This window comes from Schistocerca gregaria, chromosome 8 (assembly GCF_023897955.1).
Source record: "Schistocerca gregaria isolate iqSchGreg1 chromosome 8, iqSchGreg1.2, whole genome shotgun sequence".
Lineage (NCBI taxonomy): Eukaryota > Metazoa > Arthropoda > Insecta > Orthoptera > Acrididae > Schistocerca > Schistocerca gregaria.
Window position 1 is genome coordinate 507,156,580 of NC_064927.1, and position 16,297 is coordinate 507,172,876.

At 43.8% G+C, this 16,297-nt stretch overlaps 1 protein-coding gene across 1 annotated transcript in view; it reads right to left on the reverse strand.

The window, feature by feature from the left end:
• Positions 1-985, reverse strand: part of LOC126285278 (uncharacterized GMC-type oxidoreductase Mb1310-like) — a 51,226-nt gene extending 50,241 nt beyond the window's left edge. Inside the window, exon 1 of the mRNA XM_049984567.1 lies at positions 536-985. Within this exon, the coding sequence (XP_049840524.1) occupies positions 536-985 (450 nt within the window). The remainder of the gene's footprint in view (positions 1-535) is intronic.
• Positions 986-16,297: the final 15,312 nt, after the last annotated feature.

Below are 16,297 nucleotides of genomic sequence, written 5' to 3' on the forward strand. Positions count from 1 at the left end.
GGCCACAATTGTTTGCGATTGCTTGGTTCAAATGGCTCTGGGCACTATGGGACTTAACATCCGAGGTCATCAGTCCCCTAGAACTTAGAACTACTTAAACCTAACTAACCTGAGGACATCACACACATCCATGCCCGAGGCAGGATTCGAACGCCCGGAACCGCTCGGCCACTCCGGCCGGCATTTGTGACTGGTTTGAACAACCTTCTGGACAATTAGAGAAAATGATTTGGCCACTCAAGTCACGCGACGCGAATCCCACTGAACATTTGTACGGCATAATCGAGGGGTCAGCTGTTGCAGAAAATCGTGCACCGGCAACGCCTTCGGAGGTGTGGGCGCTCATACCGGCACCAGGGGTCAGTGGTTCAGCAGGGGACTTCCACCAGGCAGAAGGAGACTCCCCGCGACCTTTGTCGCCTCAGTGTATGGCATGTATAGATGAGGCCGCGAGCTGCGCCACCAGTGTTTAGAATTGCTACACAGACGTGGCAGCAGAGTGCGTGGCAGTGCCTGGGCACCCACCCCTACGCACCTTGCCCGCGGGCAGGTTGCAGCGCTGGCCCACGTAGCCGAGGCAGGTGGCGGCGTCGGGGCGGCTGCGGTGGCGCCACACCTGCGGGCCGAGCTGCAGCAGCGGCGCCAGCAGCGGCACGCCGCCCGGCACCAGCGCCTCGTCGCCGCCCGCCTCCAGCACCAGCACGCTGCTGCCCGGGCACTCCGACAGCCGCGCCGCCAGCGCCGCCCCCGCAGAGCCCGCCCCCACCACCACGAAGTCGTACTCGGCGCGCGGCTCCGCGTCCTCCGGCTGCGCCTCGGCGAACTCGCGCGCCTCGCGCAGCAGCCGCGCCGCCGCCGCCGCCGCCCCCGCCAGCGGCTGGCTCGCCGCCCCGCCGCCCCCGCACAGCAGCAGCACGGCTGCCAGCCGCCCCAGCACGGCCGCGCGCATCGCTCTGCACACCAGCACAGTGGAGGCACTTGACATCAGCGCGGGGTCTGCTCCTGGCAGTGCCGTTGTCCGTCCTCAGTCTGTCGCGCCGCTGAGGCACAACGTAACACTAAGGGTGCGCACACAAGGGCGATGCCCGTGCTGGGCAGCTTGGCCCATCGCGGAAAGTGTCCTCGTCTCATATAATGAGGCACCGCACTATGGTAGCACGGTGGCGGCGCCGGCTGCCGCCGCCCCGCACCTGTCAGCGAACTCGAATGACCGAGACATTCGTTGCCCACTTTCTGCACGCTGCTTGGCGACACCTGCTCAAAGAATCGAGTCGCACGCTCTGCAACGTTTCTGAAAGATTTCACACAAACTAATTCGTAAAAAAGAGAGAAATTGATTTTGGCGTTAGCTGTAGCTTTACATGTCAGATTCTGGGTGCAGGTCCCAAAATTTCGTTATTTTGCTTAATTTTGCATCAAAGTACGATGGTGTATGAAATTCGAAAAATTTGCAATGAAAAATAGAGATTGCTATGATTTTGTTTGGTGCATATTACCCTATATGTTCCTGTGAATGAAATTTAGCTAAGATTTTTTTTAAGACTTGGAATGATGTCTCTATCTGTCTCCATTCTCGAGGAAATAGAATTTATATAACGCGCTAATTTCCGACTGCACACGCACGAGCGACATTAGTGAAGTGAAATTTCTCTCTTGTGTCACCCCGGTACAGCCAGTCTTTGTGGGTTGTAGACGACGACTGAGCCGTGAAATGAAATGAAATAAAATGATGGCGTGGCGTTATTGGCCGAGAGACCCCGTCTGCAGCTGTTTGGCCGCCAGGTGCGTGTCTTCATACTTGACACCACCTCGGCGACTGTCGCATCGATGAAGACGAGATGAAATGATTAAGCAATAACGGACGAGTACGGCTCCCCCGAAGTTGTGTTCGTGTGGCCGTTCACTGAAGTTATCGTCAGGTGAAAGGGGGGGGGGGGTTCTATACGTACCCGATTGGCGTCTCGAATAAAACTGCACAGGAGTTTGACTAAAGAACCACTTGTGATTTGCCACAGGCCGAACAATAAAGTCTTAGGTTATTTTTTCGTTTCCGGAGACCAAATCACATCTTTAAGTGCAGTTTTGGTCGATGCCCGGACCTTCTTTATTGTCCAGCCACAGAGCATCGAATGTTGCATTCGTGGGGACACCTGGGACATGCCGGGAGTCGTCCCTTGGTTTGCTCAGCACCGCGGTCACCCGTCTTACCATGACCGCACATGATCATGTTTGATTTCACTGAGGTCAGCCCAGTTCTTGTGCTGAACGTGCTCTTCCATGTTTTCTAGTTTATTGTGCAGCTGCTGGGCACTACGAGCGCTGGTGCATAGTCAGCTGACGGTCCTCCGATGGCCGTGTTTGAGAACCTTTTACGGGATCTCCGCTGCTGAGGCTCGCACTCAATGCCAAACATGGAGTGTCGGTCTTTGATGGTTTGTCTGGGCCTCTCTGTAAGTTCTTGAGATGTTGTTCAGGAACCCATATTCGCAAACCAGCAGCTATGTAAAACTTTGATAGGGACGTGTATTTCGTTCACCCCATTGTCATTAAACGTGTTCCAATAAGGCTCACGTCGACTTTCTCGTGTAAGTTGACCTGCTCCATACTGGGCGGCCATATTTAGTTGTAGAGAAGCATAGTGCTCATGCAGTAGGTTTGCTCCCCATTTGCAGTGGGCGAGTTTTCGCAAAAAAATATTGTTTCTGGAGGCCACAGTGGTACCTTTGTATCAGAGATCTGCCCGACTCCACACACAGATAGGTGTGTTACAATACGGTTTTGTTTCAGAAAACACTGAGCTTTTGCTTTGCTTGATGACGTCGAAGGGTGAAAGCTCTTACTTGAGCCTTTAAAAGGTTGTACCTAGGGAGTTATTTTAGTGATATACTGGTAAGTAACTTCAGCGCTTCTTCCATCTTCTGCTCTAAGTTCTCGTAAGTTCTCCCCTGAGCTGTGACTGCCAGGTCACCTGCATTTGGGAAATGCTTAGTATAGTTAGGTACTGGTTGTTCAAAAGCGAGGGGGCCAGAACGCTCGCCTGGGACAGTCCATTTCCTTGGAAAAACCATCGGCTCTTTTTTTCCATCGAGAACGACTTAAAGTTGTCTATTTTGTAAGGGAGACTGAACGACCTTGAACAGTGATAACCCCCTAAGTTCGTTACAGAGTTTCTGAAAGAGCAACTTACGGTTGACTGAATCGCATGCAGAGCTGGAGTCGACCACTGGTAGTCCTACAAACTTTTTTATTTTCGTACCCTTCTTCTATATGTTCTGACACATACAGAATTAGGCTGGTGCTTGATTTTCCAGTTCTAAAATCAGCTTGTTACGGGATAACTTTCAGATAGACCGATCTGCCATGAGATTCAAAATGAATCTTTCTTACAGTTTATACAGCTGACAAAAAAGTTATATAGGTCGACAGTTCTTTGGTGACAGTGGTTCCTTCCAAGGTTTGAGCCGCGATACCATTCTTGCCTTTTCCCACGTCTTCGTCATATAATAACACCTGCTGGACTTACATATTGGGACGTGGGGCAGCATGTTTGATCTGCCCCGTGCATATGTAATCCACGCTGGCCCCTTCACAGTTTTTGATAGCATGGAGCTCTTGGTTGAATTCTCTCATTATGAAAGGCACTGAGAGTGTATAGGTTTCCGACTGTGGGACCCTGTTCATTTTTACTTTTTGCTGTTTTGTATTGGACTTTCCATTCAAGAGCAGTTGATGGCCCACTTGATTTGGTGTTACCTCAGCAGGCTGCCTGGGGTCTTTTGGGTCATCGTTCATCCTTTGCACAATATTCCAGGCTGTTTCGTTGCTGTTTTTCACATTCATCCTCGGCAGGGTCTCCATCCGTCTGTTTTCCCTCGCTTCACCTAGCATTTTCGTCAGTGCCATGACGCATCTTACAGATTCTTTATTAAAATTTTCTTCCTTCTATAGTTTTTCATATTTGGCGTGGAGTTTCCTAGATCTATGTGATAAATTGCTGGTCTGCAGCCTCGTGGTATGTGCTGTCTCGAAATTCTTTGTTGTATTTTTACAAATGCCTGGTAATTTTCAGATGTAGGGGAGAGGTCCACAATGGCTTTGTCAGATGTCCTCCTGAAAAGATGTTGTATTTGGCTTTCGTAAAGTTAAATATTCTGTGAAACGAAACGGTAGCTGTCTTAACTGCGGCATTCATCTGTATTCCAATTGGTCACTGTTGGCTTCGAGGAATGGTCTGGTACACCATTTTAGTGTAGCTGACTCACATATTAGACAGGGTGATACAGTTATCGAAGTTGTAGCCACGCTTCTATACTTTACTCGTGAAGGAGCATGACACCACTTGTGACTGCTCACTCCTCCAGCAGATGTGCGTTCTCATCAGTTTTGATTTAGCCCCAGTTAATGCTGTGATAGATGATATCTCCTTTTATGAATTTGGTGGTTTGGTTGTTAAAATTTTTTGTACGTCAGGAAGGGTATTTTTCTCCTGGGAGTTTGTACACGGATGTGACTATGAGGTTTTAACTTTCGACTCTAAGTATTTCAGTGCCGTTCTCTGTGCTTCTATCGACAGAGGTGGCGATCACGTGTGGTCTAAAGAGTGTGGCACTGCTTGGTCTACGCAGCTGGTCGCATTACTTGTATTTCGGGTGTTTTGCCTTCTACGGCTACGTGACTTTCTTGAATGTATCACGTGTCCCATTTTTATGTTTAGCAGAGTGTCAATAATACATGTTGCTTGTTTATTGTAATTTCTTCGACGTTTAGACTTGCAGTAGTTATAGTTGCGTCTGAGATACGCCTGTTTTGGTTCTGATTTGTCTTGAAGTTAGGTTACTGATGGTGGAAAGATTGGCCGTAATCTCTCTGGACAACGCCCCCACGAGACGCCAGCATTCTCTGTCCCTCACTGCAGAATCCTATGTGTTGTTGGTGAATGAATTAAATACCGACTTGGAAGATGTGCGTAACCCAACTGACAGCTCACCATTCAAATAAGGTGAGGCAAGGTTAGTTCCGTATGTAGTAAAAAGTTCTGAGAGTTCTTCTGGCATTTGGGCTACAAAGTAGACGGGTGAAGGCTTTAACATTGTTAAGGATTGTAAAATATGATAAATATTCATATATATTCCTGACATATCAGCACGAGGGCGACCTGCATTAGTGTGGGCTCTGAAGAAACTTTAAACCGCAAAGGTCGCTAGTGAAACATTTATCACATTCAGATAACCGCTTTTGGCAAGACCACATTGGCATCTGTGGATTTGCGATAGCATAGAACTGAAATTAGTAGGACAAACAGCTAAATAGCGAGATATAACACGGTACACAAATATTTCAGTTATCACAATATATGGAGCAATAACGTACCTTATACTTTATAACATTACATCAAATTTATATTCAGTACTGTAAATCGTGTTACACCACATATGGATTTTCCAGTTTAATGGAGTTTCCTGGAAATTGGCTTGAATGCGGTTTAGGCTGTGTATAAGAGCATGAAACTGAAATAGATAGTATCCAAAAATGGCTCCGCTATCTAAGTCTTTATTTTTCTATGTCGTGATAGAGTTAACGCAGATTACATCTAACTTTATTTTATCATTACCAAAGAGACGAAAATACACTTACTACAGTGCCTTACGTAAAATCATTATCAAGCGAGAGGATGATACATTTATACACACTCGATGGCTGGATGATTATTAGGTGAAAACCAAATATCGATAGGAAGGGCAGCCAAAGTGAAATTTAACATGTATGCAGAACACAATCGTAATATCTGCCGACGACCAATAACTTACGAGCAAAAAGTATCTATTTTCTTATTACATACTACGTTGAAGCGCCAGAGAAACTGGTAAACAGACATAAGACGGCGCTGTGGTCGGCAACGCCTATATAAGACAACAAATGTATGGCGCAGTTGTTAGAACGGTTACTGCTGCTACAATGGCAGATTGTCAAGATTTAAGTGAGTTAGAACACTGTTGGATAGTCGGCGCACGAGCTTTGGGACACAGCATCTCCATAAGACCATTTCACATGTGTGCCGCGAATAACAGAAATCCGGTAAAACGTCAGATCTCCGGCATCGCTGCGGCCGGCAAAAAGATCCTGCAAGAATGGGAGCAACGACGAGTGAAGAGAATCATTCTACGTGACAGAAGTGCAACCCTTCCTCAAATTGCTGCAGATTTCAATGCTGGGCCATCAACAAGTGTCAGCGTACGAACCATTCAACGAAACATCATCGATATGGGCTTTCGGAGCCACTCGTGTACCCTTGATGACTGCACGACACAAAGCTTTACAGCCCGCCTGGGCTCATCAAACCCGATATTGGACTGTTGATGACTGGAAACATGTTGCCTGGTCGGACGAGTCCCGTTTCAAATTGTATCGAGCGGATGGACGTGTACGGGTGTGGAGACAACCTCATGCATCCATGGACCCTGCATGTCAGCAAGGGATTGCTAAAACTGGTGGAGACTCTGTAATGGTGTGGGGCGTGGGACCCTTGATACGTCTAGATACGACTCCGACACAACAGGCGTACGTACGCGTCCTGTCTGATCGTGTCCATCCATTCATGTCCATTGTGCGTTTCGACAGACTTGGGCAATTCCAGCAGGACAATGCGACACCCCTTACGTCAAGAATTGCTACAGAATGGCTCCAAGGAAACTACTCTGAGTTGAAATACTTCCGTTGGCCAACAAACTTACCAGACACGAACATTATTGAGCGTATTGGCTCTGAGCGCTATGAGACTTGACTTCTAAGGTCATCAGTCCCCTAGAAGTTAGAACTACTTAAACCTAACTAACCTAAGGACACCACACACATCCATGCCCCAGGCAAGATTCGAACTTACGGCCGTAGCGATCCTGCGGCTCCAGACTGTAGCGCCTAGAACCGCTCAGCCACATCGGCCGGCTATTGAGCATATCTGGGATGCCTTGCAACGTGCTGTCCAGAAAAGATCCCACCCCCTCATACTCTTACGTATTTATGGACAGCCCTGCAGGATTCATGGTGTCAATTCCCTCCAACACTCCTTCAGACATTAGTCGAGTCCATCCCACGTCGTGTTGCGACACTTCTGCGTGCTCGCGGTGTCCCTACGCGATATTAGGCAGGTGTACCAGTTTTTTCGGCGCATCAGTGTATAATACCTGACACCTCTGAATCCTGACTCAGTGTCCAGGTGAAACGTAGTAAAGACAAAACATTAACCAAAGCAACTAAAGAATGAATAATACCATATTATGCAAAGATCCTACGCTGCATTCTTAATTTTATTACATGTCTATCTTAAAAACCTATAGAAAGTAGGAACCCTTGACAACCAATGTCGACAACAGTACGTGATATACTATGGAAACCAGATTAGCAGTAGTAGGTGTGACGTCCGTAAGTATAGAGAAAGATAACGTCTAGGCGTAGCAACATAAACTGCTAATCGTGTTTCCATAGTAGCGTTATGTGCATCATGTGCTGTTGTCGACACTGGCTGTCCATGATTTCTACTTTGCGACATTTGATTCTCGACGTCTAGGTTAAAGGCAAGTTTATACTATTAGGTCTTCGATTTATATGATGTTGTTCATTCACTAGATGCATTGCTGTTAATTGATGTTTTTTCTTTACTACATTTCACATAGACGCTGGATCACGATTCAGAGGTATCGGGTCTGTAGTATCGTAGCTTATCGATCCTGCCGTAGATGGCGCCTTGAAGATTCGTGCAGGCGGCGCGAGGGGCGCTCTGAATATCGCCACCAGTGAAGAATCTCCAGGCCGCAGAGCAGCGAACACAAGCGGCTGGCACATGGGCAGTAGTCTTCTAGTCGAAATTACTTACACATGCTAGTTGGTGTCGAGTGTTATACCGAGTTGCTTACAGTTAGCTGTACTGTAAGTAGGCACACGACCCTGTCGGGCCTCTGCTTATAGCTAGCCACGGCTGCCACAAGTTGTCAAAAGTGTAGCAGTTCTCCAAAAGTTGTATTAAACATAGTCCTCTTGCACTTTCACCAATCTTTTCCTTGCCTGTCCGGATTCCTGAGGCGACATATCTTCAGGCCACCTTGCACCTATTTATCATTAGCAAAGAGGACATCACATTTGGCTCCTCGGAATATAGCGACTGCCGACTCATTCCATAACGGGGTTTTATAGTATGTAACAAGGAAATGAGTACTTTTAGCTCTTGAGTTACTGATCTTCCGCATATATTATGAATCTGTCCTGCACACATGATAAAAATAAAGTACATTGATAACCCGACTTGACCCAGATATTCGTGGTTTCTGAAGTTTTCGTCTGGGCGTGGCAATTTAAGTGATGGCAAGCCTACACCAGCAATACGTCAGCTTAATTAGTTACGCGTTAATAGCATTTGGAACAGGATAATTCACAGCAGTCTATGAATCAGTATTAAATAATGAAAAGAAAAATTACTCCATTTCGTACATAATGAAATGGAGATGTTTAATGCTTGTTTCAACTTTGGCGTACTCGCTAAGACATGTTTCGATTTACTCCTGGGGTAGGGCTGCCGTATGGCGGTATAATGTGGCACTGCTATCATCGTACGGCTTTTAACTAATAATCACCCAGACATCGGGTAATGTTTTCAGGTGTACTAATATCTCAATCTTTCGCTTGATAATATTATCTCCTCTTTTGTTATGAGAAAATAATGTTAGATGTAATCTAAGATAACTATCATGCCATCGCAAAATGGCCACTTACGTGTAGAAGTTACTATTGGATAGCAATATGATCAGATTATATATGTCTACAACACATCAATTGGTTTTGGCAGTGTAACTGGTTTGAAACAATTTTTTCCCGCTAGGTTTCACCTAGGCAATCGGTGACAAGTCAGGTGTGTCTGAACATTATACTACTTCCTTAGTGACACAAGCGTTCGGTGTAGATTTTCGTTAATGGTGTTCGTCAAACATTATCAGTTTAATTTGTGTATATGACGGCAGTTAAGATGGTTATCCTTGTAATCCATATATCGATTGTTCTTAAAAACAGTTAGACATCAGGAGACAGGTTATAATAAAAAACTTGTCAAAACTTAGTCGTTTTTCGAACACGAGACACGAAACTAAGTGTGAACTCCGACCATTTGTTTTGAGTAAATTAATAGATGTATTCTGTGTTAATTTTAATCATGACATACATAATTGTCCCTTTAGATATCGGTGTACTTCTAGCTTCATGCCTTTTACTCTTAGGTATACACAGAGACCCAAACCAAATGTTTTCTAGTTTTGACTGTGTAATTTTTCAATATTGTAAAAATTTTGTAAATAGTTTAATATGTTACTTTATAAAAATGTTTTTTTAGATAACCCCAAAGATATTATGTTCTCTAACATAATTTATACATGTTGTAAATAACGACTGGATTTTATGTGATATAAAACAATTATATGGGACAATATATCGATGCTTTTGTCCAGTGAAAGACGTTACTACCTTCTGGTGGGCTTAAGTAACAGTTAGAATGTTTGCGCTTACTCTCAGCCAGCTGTCATTTTTTTGTTTATAATAACTTTTAGGCGGCCTTTTAGTATTATGTTTGTACGTAATATTTTATTTGTGTTTAACTTGACGATATCCAATGAATTTCACGACGCTGACAGATATGCACGTGGTGTAACATGAAGAGTCACCTGAAGAATGTCATCTCGTTTCATGTATGAATTATTTCAAAGTTTTTTCTGAAAGTATTTGTGTGGAATGTAGCCGTGTATGGAAGTGAAGCATTAACGGCAAACATTGTAGACAAGACGAGAGTAGAAACTTTCGAACTGCGGTGCTACAGAAGAATGCTGAAGATTAGATGGATGGATCACGTAACTAACGAGGAGATACTGAATAGAATTGGGGAGAAGTGGAATTTGTGACACTACTTGACTAGAAGAAGGGATCAGTCGGTAGAACACGTTCTGAGGCATCAAGGAATCGCCCATTTAGTATTGGAGGGAAGCGTGAAGGGTAAGAATCGTAGAGGGAGACCAAGAGATGAATACACTAAGCAGATTCAGAAGGATGTAGGTTTCAGTAGGTACTGGGAGATGAAGAAGCTTGCACAGGGCAGAGTAGCAAGGAGAGCTGCATCAAACCAGTCTCTGGACCGAAGACCACAACAATAAATTCCTTCCGCGAATGTGCGGTCTTCTATTAAATTAATATTTCAAGTTGTCTATGAAAAATGTAATAAACAAATGAGCTGTAAATTCAGATCAACGATATCACAGAAATCGGCATGTGGCTGAAACGAATCGGAGGAATTCTATTTTTTTCTTTTCCTAAAGGAGCTAGGAGCGAAGCTCCTCTCAGCAAACTTAATTTTCCCCACTCCTCTTATCTCCATCGAACTGAGCAGACGTATTTTGCGTGTGTCTGCAGTAGATACAGATATGATTTATAATGGCTCTGAGCACTATGGGACTTAACATCTGAGGTCATCAGTCCCCTTTTGATTTATAATTAAATATTTTAGAAACGGTTTGTATTATTGTTATCGTCCATGGTTAACAATTCTCCCCGCAGTTATTAAGCTGAAAATAAATTATGGATCTTGTAATATATATTCCAGAAAAACCTAGATGGAATCGCGAGCTCAGCAGATCGTAACAAAGAGACGCAATGGACCGAATGCAGTTCGTGTTCAGCCATTGATTCCATTCTGCTATAAGCAAAGCGCATCCCTTAGATTATTTGTGGCTCATGTAACAATGACTTGCGACCATTCCGGGCAAGAACAAGCTAGCTATTGTCTCCGCACTGTGAATCTGCTGCTCTCACGTCTGTCTGATATAGGCCTCACATAAGTGATGCTGGTGTCAAATTACTACGGCTCGAAAACGTTAAAAACTTCAGGAGCCACTTTTACTCTGAAGCCATTACATTATTCTGAGATGCGTATGAGATGCAGTAGGAAGGATACGCGCCACAATGAACAGTGACCTCTGCTCCACTGCTCAATCAGAAAAAAAAATCCTTTTAGAAGTTGATTTAATTTTAAATTTAGTACTTCATTCAGATACTAAAGCAAAACGCGTTAAACACCACTAAAAGTACTGAGGAAAAAGACGATGTAATGTTATAAAGTGTAAGGTATGTTTTTGTTCCATGTATTGTAGTAAAACGAAATACGCCCTCTATGAAACAAGAAAACAGGCATGGCAAAACTGGCTAGCACAGAAAACAGAAGAAAGCAGATAGAATTTCATTAGAGTTAGAAAACTGGTGGATAAAAATATAAAGATTAAGAAGACACATGAAAAGAAAACTCTCCTCCAAATTGATGAAGAATTTACTAAAAACAACACAAGAAGCTTTTACAGAACTTTCATACAAAGGTTATCAAGATACAAAGCACCTACCCTCCAATTTCGAGATGTAAATGGGACCATCGCTCACAGTTAAGAGTGGTATCAGATTGGGTTGCAAAAAGAAGAACCTTAAAGTAAATTGCATTGCTTTTGCACATGATATGGCCCTGTTTGCTGAAACAATGGAAGAAGCACGGGAGTAAATTCTTGAGCTAAAGAAACAAGCAACTAAAATAGGTCTTCGCATCTCCTTTGAAAAAAACCAAGATACTGACAAATATCAAGCACTCATGTAATTACCTCAAAGTTCAATAACAAAAGATTGAAATAGTAAAAGAATTCGAATATCTCGGAGAATGGATTAGTTGGAATGCTGGGGAAAGCAAAGCAAGGGAATCCAGAAAAAAAAAAAACTTGAATTGGTCTTCCAACCAACAAAAAATACATACAACAAAAAATACCTTTCATGGGAGTCTAAAATTACACATTACAAGACAGTGATTAAGCCAGAAACACTGTATGCACCAGAAACGCTAAACATGAATTTCAAAGGCCAAATGGAGAAACTTGAGCTAAAGGAAAGAAAAATTTTAAGAAAAGTCATAGGACCAAATTTTAAGGCAATAAGATTATATACATAAAAAATGAAACTCTCCATAAGAAAACTGAAAAACTTCCAGATACTATGCGAAAAAGGAGGATACGTTTTTATGGTCATCTTCTCAGAATGTATACCAACAGACTAACCAAAAAATGTTTGACTTTTTCCGTAACCGCAAAACGAAACCCAACTGATTTAAAGAAACTGAGAAAGACTCAGTAGAATTGAAGATTTCAGAAAATTCACTTACCGTTCGAATAGCTAAATTAATGACTAAAGCTAAAAACCCCTTCATCTCGGAAGAAGAGAGGAAAAGATCAGAAAGAATGAAGGAATACTGGGCCCTAAGAAAAGAACAAGGCACAATGAAATGATTGATCCAGCGTACCCCAAAAAGGGTGAAACGAAAGAAGAAGAAGAAGAAGAAGAAGAAAGAGAAATATTTATGATCATTGTTGTATTATGCTACTTAAATATTTTTTCTGTCAATTTCGGTGCTATCTTATTGCAGATACAAAAATGGTAACATAGTACTGCCGAAACCGCTTACGTAGATGTAGTAAATGCTTTATTAGAGATTTTGGCATTTGAAAGTATCTTGGCAGTCTACATTTAATATCCAGACCGCCGGCGTAGATTCAGCTTAACAAAAGGAAAAGGGTGTGGCAACGGAAAAACGCTTTCAGTGCGTTCATAGACAGTACCAATATTAATAAAGTTCCCAGAAAGTTTGTAAGATAGGAGACGAGGTACTGGCGAGATTAAAGCTGTGAGGACGGGGCGTGAGTCGTGCTTGGTTAGCTGAAATGGTAGAGCACTTCCCCGCGAAAGTCAAAGGTCCTGAATTCCAGTCTCGGTCCGGTACACAGTTTTAATCAGCCGAGAGGTTTCATTAATAAAGTTATTACCGAGCACCCTGTTACTACGGCACCATAGGCTACAGAGCTTGTAGTATCCGCACAGAGGAAAAGCTGAAGAAACAAATGTCGATTACCGTTGTCACTTCTGAAAGTATCACATCACTCGCGACATACGATGCTGCAGTGCATGTGTTATTCCGACTTAGGATCCAAAGTTCCTTCTGACATGCACGCATGTCCGAATCAACAGGCACTGCGGTGACTACAGCCTTCATGAATACATGGAATGGTTCAAGTGGCTCTGAGCACTATGGGACTTAACTTCTGAGATCATCAGCCCCCTAGAACTTAGAACTACTGAAATCTAACTAACCTGAGGACATCACACACATCAATGCCGGAGTCAGGATTCGAACCTGCTACCGTAGCGGTCTCGCGGTTCCAGACTAGCGCCTAGAACCGCTCGGCCACTTCGGCCGGAGAATACATGAAATATATTAGCACTTACGAGTATGGATAACCATCAGCTGTATAGCGGTCTGACGACAATGAAAATTTGTGCCGGGTCGGGAATCGAACCCGGATTTACCGCTTACCGCGAGCGGTCGCCGTATCACTAGGCTATCCGTGCACGCCTCACGGCAGGACCCAAACTTCCGTACGTCGTGAACGACGCATCAACATCCTGTACTCGTACTTCTCGTACATTCGTTATTTATGTTCCCGTACGTGGAGCTGGCCGGAGTGGTCGTGCGGTTCTAGGCCCTAAGATCGCAAGTTCGATTCCTGCCTCGGGCATGGATGTGTGTGATGTCCTTAGGTTATTTAGGTTTAAGTAATTCTTAGTTCAAGGCGACTGATGACCTCAGAAGTTAAGTCGCATAGTGCTCAGAGTCATTTGAACCATTTGAACCCATACATGGGAGACGATATACTTGAAAGTCATTTGCCCGATGTCAGTGGATAAATACGGTATTACAATGTCTGTGTTATTCCGAATTACGGTCCGAAGTCCGGACACAAATTTTCACCATCGTCATTGCATTATACAGCTGATGGACGTCCATATACGCAACTACGAATATATTTCATATACAGAAGAACTTTGACAAATTCTCCAAAATAGACTCCGTGTCAAACCACCTGCCAATTTATTTGCTATATGCGACTGGTAACGACACACAACAAACACTCCGCGTAGAGTACAGGTAATGCGTTATAGTGTAGGATTTGCCGTATAAATGATATTCGCTGTCTGATGTAAACTCACTGACATACGAAACAAAAAGCAGTAGGCACTTCAAATCTTCAAGAAACGAATGACAGACGTATTGAGTAACTGCATTTCGCTGCCAGCGCCTTCTGCACTGTCGTGTCACTCTACCTTCGGTTTAACGCACCCAGAGCCGCGGAAATCGGGCAGCACACATACACACACACACTCACTCTGCTCGTCTTCCACTCGCGTTGTTCAGAAGGCTGGGCGGAGACGTCGGCGCGCCGGAGGCTCCTGAGGCTGCTGCACGAACAGCAGTGGACTGCAGCCGGCGCTGACGCCGGCCGCTTATATAAACGACACCTGCCAGTTAGCAGGTAATCGTCGCCCTGTTTTAATCAACGTATAATTATCAGCGTCTCACATTGCACAACCACAAAATTAGAAGCAGAGGTGGTCGGGGTTTAGCAGCACGCATATGCGTGCTAAATGTTCTGTAAGACGCAAAAAAATGCCTCGAATGGATTGGGAACTGTGTTGCATCTTAACAAGGGTACCAATTTGACGTTCACTAAGTCTCATATTACGCAAATTGTTGGCTTATTGCAGAACAAATATTTTTGTTCCTGGTGTGAGTTAAAGTGACAGGACAAATTCGAAATTTGACGTAAGTGAAGTTGCAAAACCCTCCGACAGGGGCTTAGCGATACTTTCCATTATGCACACGAAAATTCCACATGTTCTCACATCATCTAAACATCTGTGGCACTGGTAATTAGAGTTGACCTTCCACTTAGTGACTCGATTGATACGTACATCTCGTTCTTAGTTTGTGGCATCTAAGTACAGTAGAGAAGTGTTTGACTAGGTTTTGATTTATCAGATTAGTGTGTTTAATGATGTTCATCACCTAAGTTACGCCACTAATTTACTTCATATCCATTATGAAGAGAAAATTTTAAAAGCTGATTCAACCTACAAATGTTTTAAGCTTTATTGGTCGCTCATGAACTCATTATTGAATATACTATGCAATTGAATTGCCCTATTTTCAAGACAAATATCCCGAGTGAATGACATTTCGTTCCACGTTTCAGACAGTGGACTTCTTCGAACGACTGTGCAAGAGGAATAAAGTTAAAAGAAAAAGTAAGCCAGTAAACCATATTAACAAAAATAAATTCTGGCCTACTACGAATCAAAATCAATACAAAGTGAATCAAAGAAAATGGTTCAAATGGCTCTGAGCACGATGGCACTTACCTTCTGAGGTCATCAGTCCCCTAGAACTTAGAACTACTTAAACCTAACTAACATAAGGACATCACTCACATCCATGCCCGAGGCACTGCGTGGTGGGGATACACAACCACTTTAATTTACGGTCTGTTCTTCTTTGAAGAAAGTACACCCAGAGGTCCTGTCGGATGTGCCGTGAAGTCTGGATGTTATCGAGACCTTATACAGCACGTGATTCCTGCTTTGGAAAAGCTCAGCTGTGCGGAAACCACTATTTTCATGCTGAATGGACGACACCTCACGTCGCTCGCCCAGTGAAAGATCTGCTTAATGCAATCTTCCAAGAACATGTTATCTCTAGAACTTTTCCAGTTGAATGGCCTGAAAGATCACCTGATCTGATCTCAGTTGAGTTTTGTCTCTGGGGATATCGTAACAACACGTTTGGTCTCCACCTGATCTGAAGGCCAGTATACAGGAACCGTTGATCAGATTGGTCAAGCGGCAGTTAATAATAAGATCAACACACGCCTATATTACATGTTTGACCTTTTCTGCCGACGTCTCGTTCCTAATCCGTAACATACGTAAACATTTTTATATGTCTTTCTTGCATTTACAGCGACCGATTTTCACCTGGTGGACGAGAGTGGAGCGAATTTTTTCCAGCGTAAACAGTTTCCGCATTAACGTATTAGCGTATGGACCGAGTGTCGCTGTCATACGGTAATCACAGCCCACACTGGACCTCTGTGAGTTGTGCGCCTCAGTTACAACCACCCGGTACCATTGGTTTACTTTGCTTCAGTCGATGTTAACGCAGACAGGAAAATCGTGATACATAAGTGCAACGATGACCGCTGCATCTTACATCTCTTTTATACATTATATTTCCCAGATCATGTATCGTTGGACAGAAAAGTGAAGCACGTAGAAAACATGGGCGTATGTCATTGTAACGTCGTAGACTTACGTACCATCTGTGGGTACGTAAATGACTAGATTTGCAATT